The 7,248-nt window shown below is 55.8% G+C and overlaps 1 protein-coding gene across 1 annotated transcript in view; it reads left to right on the forward strand.

The window, feature by feature from the left end:
• The window catches only part of WDR70 (WD repeat domain 70), a 136,925-nt gene extending 130,303 nt beyond the window's left edge, over positions 1 to 6,622 (forward strand). The window contains exons 15-17 of the mRNA XM_060190966.1: positions 1,010 to 1,126; positions 2,433 to 2,595; positions 6,436 to 6,622. Coding sequence (XP_060046949.1) covers positions 1,010 to 1,126; positions 2,433 to 2,595; positions 6,436 to 6,520 — 365 coding nt within the window. The 3' untranslated portion in view covers positions 6,521 to 6,622. The remainder of the gene's footprint in view (positions 1 to 1,009; positions 1,127 to 2,432; positions 2,596 to 6,435) is intronic.
• The last annotated feature ends 626 nt before the right edge of the window (positions 6,623 to 7,248 follow it).

Here is a 7,248-nt window from a genome sequence, read left to right on the forward strand (position 1 = left end):
TCACTCACACTCACACACACACTCACTCACACACTCACACCTCACACACACACTCACACTGACACACACACACTCACACACCCTCACTCACGCACACACACACTCACACACACACACTCACACTCACACACACACACACTCACACACCCTCACTCACGCACACACATGCTCACACACACTCACGTACACACTCACACACACCCACACACACACTCACACACTCACACACACTCACACCTCACACACACACACACACTCACACACACACACACACACACTCACACACCCTCACTCACGCACACACACACTCACACACACTCACATACACACTCACTCACACACTCACCCACACACACACTCACACACACTCACACACACACACACACACACTCACTCACACACACTCACATACACACACACACTCACACACAGCCATGCAGCGGTGGAGTTAGGGCTCTGCCCAGCATTGGTGGCTGAGGCTCCTCTGCATTCACGGCGACCTTTATCTCAGCTTCAGAGCCTGTGCTCCCCCCTTGCGCTCACTCAGCGCTGTCAACTCCTCTTGAGAGGTGGTCACATGTCCTCAGTGTGTCAAGTGACTCCAGTGTTTAGGAAGCACCAGAGGAGACTTACCTGACGGCTGGCAGGCAGGCTGTTGGCATCCTTCACATCTGGCTCTTAGAAGCAAAGGAAAAGAAGAAGCACCACCATTAAGTGTTTCTTTTTAAACCGCAGAAACTAAGTGTCAGTCCTCGCCATGGCCTGGGGAGGTAGGCAGCTCACCAGCTTCTCTGTGACAGCGCTGGACGGCGTTTCCTGAGTGCTGCCCATTGCCAGGAGGGCGAAGCACGAGTCTGGCGGCTAAAGAAACTGGCTAGCTGGTGACAGTCAGACTCTTTCATTGCCCCACGAGGCCGCCAGCATGACTCCCACTTCACTCCTCAGTCAGTCAGGCTGTGTTGAGGGGGGGCGATTATCCCAAGGGAAACTCAACTGTGTCTTCTCCTAGCGCACGCCTTGCCGATGTTCCGTGAGCCCCGCCAGCGGAGCACAAGGAAACAGCTGGAGAAGGACAGACTGGACCCCCTCAAGTCTCACAAACCGGAACCCCCTGTCGCAGGCCCAGGTGACTGACCTGTCCAGCAAGTTCCTGAAAAAGGGGGTGGGGGGAGCGTGGGATGGGGAGAGTTCTTGGGGTCTAGATACTTCTTTGTCCAAATTTTTAATTTTATTTTTATTGATTTAATAATAGTTGACAAGATCAGAGGATAAGAAGGGTAGAATTCCACACAGTTCCCACCCCCAGAGCTCCGTGTCCTGTCCCCACCACTGGAAGCTTCCCTGTTCTTTATCCCTCTGGCTCCTGGACCAGAATTCTTTATGGGGAGCAGAAGGTGGGGGTTCTGGCTTCTGTCATTGCTTCTCCACTGGACATGGGTGTTGGCAGGTGGACCCACACCCCCAGCCTGTGTCTGTCTGTCCCTAGTGGGGCAGGGATCTGGGGAGGGGAGGCTCCAGGACACATGGTGAGGGCGTCTGCCCAGGGATGTCAGGGTGGTGTCATGGCAGCATCTGCAGCTTGGTGCTGAAGAGCATTAAGATATAAAGCAGGACAAGTTGTTTGATAATTAGGAACCTAAAGGTAAGAATATGCCAGATGAGGTTTGGGGTGTCCATTTTGGAAAAAGCTAGTAGGTCTATTTCAGGTATGTTCCCAGGGCCCATGCCTTTATTGATGTTTGCCTGAGCCCGGCAGCTGACATGCAGGTGGGCTGAAAGTTTTGTCTGGGGAGATGGTGTCAGAGTTGGGGACAGGCCTGGGAGGCTGGACCACGGCAGAGAGCAGCTGCCAGGTACGGGCGCAGCTTCCAAGTCTTGTTAGCTGTAAGCCCCGTCAGTTTCATCTGGGCCCATTCAGCACAGGAGCTGCGGTTCCCCTTCCCTCAGCCAAGCTTTGTGTGTGAAGATCTGACACAGATCTCCAACATGAAGTCCGGTAGCCGGGCTGTGTGCTAACATCGAGAAACCCATTGTAGAGAATCGATTATTGATTTATTACTGGACAGAGATGGAGACTTGAGGGGGAGGGGGTGGAGAGAGAGAGAGAGGCCGAGAGATGCCTGTGGCCCTGCTCCACCACTCGTGAAGCTCTCCCCCCGTGGGAGGGGAGCGGGGGCTTGGACCTGGAAACCCATCCTTTCTGAGCTCTGACTTGAACCCCCAAGTGACCTGTGAGTCCGGTGTTAAAACCAGCACTGTCACCGGTGAGCTAGTACACAGCTGTGGCTGTGTGCCCAGACCCGGAACCAGCCTGGACCCGGTTCTCAGAAGGCGTGGCGGCCGCGAGGCCCCGTCGGATGCGCACAGCGCACACAGCACGCCCACGTGTCGGCCCGCCGCCTCCCTGACCTGCCTCTCTCCCTTGGAAACAGGCCGTGGGGGCCGGGTTGGGACCCACGGGGGCACCCTGTCATCCTACATCGTGAAGAACATAGCCCTGGACAAGACCGATGACAGTAACCCCCGGGAAGCCATCCTGCGCCACGCCAAAGCTGCGGAAGACAACCCCTACTGGGTCTCCCCGGCGTATTCCAAGTAAGGGGACGGCGTCTGAACGCAGACAAAATGTGCGCTGCGTCTCAGGACAACAGTGAGCGCTCGAGGGCCCTAAGGCCGCTATTTCTCGTTTGGGTTGTAAGTGTGGTTCCTTACACATCTGAAACCCCGGCCCTTGTGTATCTTAAGGGCTCTAGAACTGTTTATTATATAGGCTCTCGGTGAAGTTTATCAGTGACATTTTTTTACTTTTAATTAATTATTATTATTATTATTATTATTATTATTATTATTATTATTATTTTGTAAATGAATCTTTAAACTAGGCCAGTCCCACCAGAATCACAGCTCAACACTGACCCATCCTGTTAGGCTCTTTGTTGCGACTCTTGAACAAAGGGGAGCACTGGCCAGGGCGTTCTGAGCGAGAGGGGAGAGCAGCTTGCAGGCCGGGGCATTCTGAGCGAGAGGGGAGAGCAGCTTGCAGGCCGGGGCGTTCTGAGCGAGAGGGGAGAGCAGCTTGCAGGCCGGGGCGTTCTGAGCGAGAGGGGAGAGCAGCTTGCAGGCCGGGGCGTCCTGAGCGAGAGGGGACAGCAGCTTGCAGGCCGGGGCTTTCTGAGCGAGAGGGGACAGCAGCTTGCAGGCCGGGGCGTTCTGAGCGAGAGGGGACAGCAGCTTGCAGGCCGGGGCGTTCTGAGCGAGAGGGGAGAGCAGCTTGCAGGCCGGGGCGTTCTGAGCGAGAGGGGAGAGCAGCTTGCAGGCCGGGGCGTTCTGAGCGAGAGGGGAGAGCAGCTTGCAGGCCGGGGCGTTCTGAGCGAGAGGGGACAGCAGCTTGCAGGCCGGGGCGTTCTGAGCGAGAGGGGACAGCAGCTTGCAGGCCGGGGCGTTCTGAGCGAGAGGGGACAGCAGCTTGCAGGCCGGGGCGTTCTGAGCGAGAGGGGGCAGCAGCTTGCAGGCCGGGGCGTTCTGAGCGAGAGGGGGCAGCAGCTTGCAGGCCGGGGCGTTCTGAGCGAGAGGGGGCAGCAGCTTGCAGGCCGGGGCGTTCTGAGCGAGAGGGGGCAGCAGCTTGCAGGCCGGGGCGTTCTGAGCGAGAGGGGGCAGCAGCTTGCAGGCCGGGGCGTTCTGAGCGAGAGGGGGCAGCAGCTTGCAGGCCGGGGCGTTCTGAGCGAGAGGGGGCAGCAGCTTGCAGGCCGGGGCGTTCTGAGCGAGAGGGGACAGCAGCTTGCAGGCCGGGGCGTTCTGAGCGAGAGGGGACAGCAGCTTGCAGGCCGGGGCGTTCTGAGCGAGAGGGGACAGCAGCTTGCAGGCCGGGGCGTTCTGAGCGAGAGGGGACAGCAGCTTGCAGGCCGGGGCGTCCTGAGCGAGAGGGGACAGCAGCTTGCAGGCCGGGGCGTCCTGAGCGAGAGGGGACAGCAGCTTGCAGGCCGGGGCGTCCTGAGCGAGAGGGGACAGCAGCTTGCAGGCCGGGGCGTCCTGAGCGAGAGGGGACAGCAGCTTGCAGGCCGGGGCGTCCTGAGCGAGAGGGGACAGCAGCTTGCAGGCCGGGGCGTTCTGAGCGAGAGGGGACAGCAGCTTGCAGGCCGGGGCGTTCTGAGCGAGAGGGGAGAGCAGCTTGCAGGCCGGGGCGTTCTGAGCGAGAGGGGAGAGCAGCTTGCAGGCCGGGGCGTTCTGAGCGAGAGGGGACAGCAGCTTGCAGGCCGGGGCGTTCTGAGCGAGAGGGGACAGCAGCTTGCAGGCCGGGGCGTTCTGAGCGAGAGGGGAGAGCAGCTTGCAGGCCGGGGCGTTCTGAGCGAGAGGGGACAGCAGCTTGCAGGCCGGGGCGTTCTGAGCGAGAGGGGACAGCAGCTTGCAGGCCGGGGCGTTCTGAGCGAGAGGGGACAGCAGCTTGCAGGCCGGGGCGTTCTGAGCGAGAGGGGACAGCAGCTTGCAGGCCGGGGCGTTCTGAGCGAGAGGGGACAGCAGCTTGCAGGCCGGGGCGTTCTGAGCGAGAGGGGACAGCAGCTTGCAGGCCGGGGCGTTCTGAGCGAGAGGGGACAGCAGCTTGCAGGCCGGGGCGTTCTGAGCGAGAGGGGACAGCAGCTTGCAGGCCGGGGCGTTCTGAGCGAGAGGGGACAGCAGCTTGCAGGCCGGGGCGTTCTGAGCGAGAGGGGACAGCAGCTTGCAGGCCGGGGCGTTCTGAGCGAGAGGGGAGAGCAGCTTGCAGGCCTGCTCTTCTTGCAGGAAGGGCTTCTGTGCGCAGCACTGAGCTTGCGAGTGACCCGTCAGCCAGCTCAGCGCGGTGAACACGGCGCGTGTGGTTCGCCAAGCCTGAGCCAGCTGGATCCCCCTAAAGGAAGGCGCTAAGGTAGAATCTTCAAGTCATACTTTTTTAAAAGTAATTTTGAACTTACAGAGAAGGTGCAAACAACGTCTAGAGTTTGTGGGTACTGTTTATCGTCTTCCCCTGGCGCTAATACCGTATATGACCAGAGCGCACCTGATGACAGCACAGAGTCAATGTCGAGCCAACACCGTTGCGTTTCTTTGGGGGCCAGGGATGTTGGGTTTCAGTGCCCACGTGGCTCCCGCACCCCCGTGGCCCTTTTTCCTTCGTCTTGTCTTTCTTTTTTAATAGAGAATGGGAGAGACCAGAGACCTGTAGCAGTTCTCCACTGCTTGTGAGGCTTCGCGGCAGTTGGGGACTGAGGGCTTGAGCCCAGGGCTTTGTACCTGGTACTGTGGGCCACCGTGCAGCCCTCGGAGAGACTTGGAGCCCCAGGTCTGGTCCGGCCGTCACAGTTCCCCATTAGTGCCCTTCTTTCTTCTAGGGCCCGTGCAGACCCTATGCTGCAGTTGCGCTTCCTCTTTGGTGTCTTCTCTGCCATGACAGTGTTTGATCTTTTTCTTTTTGATCACCTGTGGCTGTCAGGTTGCCACTGGTCCTTGGTGCCTGGTGCCTGGTGTCTGGTGCCTGTGTGATGATACCACTGCTCCCAGGGGCCTTTTTTTTTTTTTTTCCATTTTTCTTTCCCTCCCTCCCTTCCTCATCCCTCCCTCTCTTCCTCATCCCTCCCTCCTTCCTCATCTTCTCTCCTGTCTGATAGAGAAGCAGAGAGGAGGGGGGAGAGACACCGTGAAGCTTTCCCCTGGTTTGACCCCCGGTCCCCACCTGCAGGGGGAGAGCTTTGCAAGCAGTGAAGCAGGGCTGCAGGTGTCTCTCTGCCTCTCTCCCTCTCTGTCACCCCTTCCCTCTTGATTTCTGGCAGGCTCTATCCAGTAATAAATAAAGAAAATAAAATAAAGAAACTTTATAAAAAATTAACTCATATATATATGAGTTAATTTTTTATAAAATGTGTTTTATATGTGTGTGATTTAATCTTGATTTATAAAATCATAAGATAACAGGTACAAGTCCACAGTGTTCCCACCACCAGAGCTCTATGTCCCCATTCTCCCCACTGGAAACTGCGGTGGTTCTCCCAAGGTCACAGACAGGGGTTGACCATTATTTCTCTCTCTCTATTTTTTCCGTTTTTTTTCCTGTGGTCCTGCTTTCTCTTCCTTTCTAAGTCACACCTACACCTATTATGACTTCTAAATGTCCCTCCTTTTTTCCTCTTCTCTCTCTGGGTCCTGATGGAGCTCAGAGCCCTCTGGGCATCTTCCCCTAATATTTTCCCCCTCTGGGAGCAGGGACCCAGATTCTTTATGGGGAGCAGAAGGCGGGGGTTCTGGCTCCTGTCATGGCTTCTCCGCTGGACATGGGTGTTGGCAGGTGGACCCACACCCCCAGCCTGTGTCTGTCTGTCCCTAGTGGGGCAGGGCTCTGGGGAGGCAAGATCTAATCTTAATAAGCACTTGCTAATCGAGTTTCCCCTTCCTTTAATTTCTTCATAGGACTCAGCCCCAAACCATGTTTGCCCCAGTTGAGTCTGATGACGAAGCCAAGAATGAGCCAGAGTGGAAGAAGCGTAAAATCTGAAGAGGCTTCTGGGAGCTGCTGCGTCGGGGCGGGGACGTTGGCAGACAGTGTTCTGTTTTCTTTTGTTTCTTCAATAAAATAAAAACGCATTTTTATGAAGAATTTTTTCCTTTTCATTACTGATCCTTTCAAAACAGTGGCAGTGACCTTTTACTGTTTCTGCCCACATCTCCCTGCCCACAATTATTGAAATAAGTCAGCGAACAGCAGACTCTTAACCAGTCACCAGGCACTGGGGTTATTCGCGAGCTACATTGGACGGTTGTTGGTGTTCAGATTATCTGTACACCTGTGAGGGGGGGTATGTGTTTGACATAGGCACTGATAAATTCTAGAGATATGGAAATTAGCATCAAAAGTTTGATATTTCTATAGAATTTTAAAAATACTTTATTTGGGAGTCAGGTGGTAGCACAGCGGGTTAAGCGCACGTGCCGCAAAGCACAAGGACCGGCATAAGGATCCTGGTTTGAGCCCCTGTTCCCCACCTGCAGGGGAGTCGCTTCACAGGCGGTGAAGCAGGTCTGCAGGTGTCTGTCTTTCTCTCCTGCTCTCTGTCTTCCCCTCTCCAATTCTCTCTGTCCTATCCAACAACGATGACAATAATAATAACTACAACAACAATAAAAAACACAAGGGCAATTAGAGGGAAAATAAATAAATATAAAAAATTTTAAAATATTTATTTTTATTAATGAGAAAGAGAGGAGGAGGAGGAGAGAGAAAAA

Source organism: Erinaceus europaeus, chromosome 5 (genome assembly GCF_950295315.1).
Source record: "Erinaceus europaeus chromosome 5, mEriEur2.1, whole genome shotgun sequence".
NCBI lineage: Eukaryota > Metazoa > Chordata > Mammalia > Eulipotyphla > Erinaceidae > Erinaceus > Erinaceus europaeus.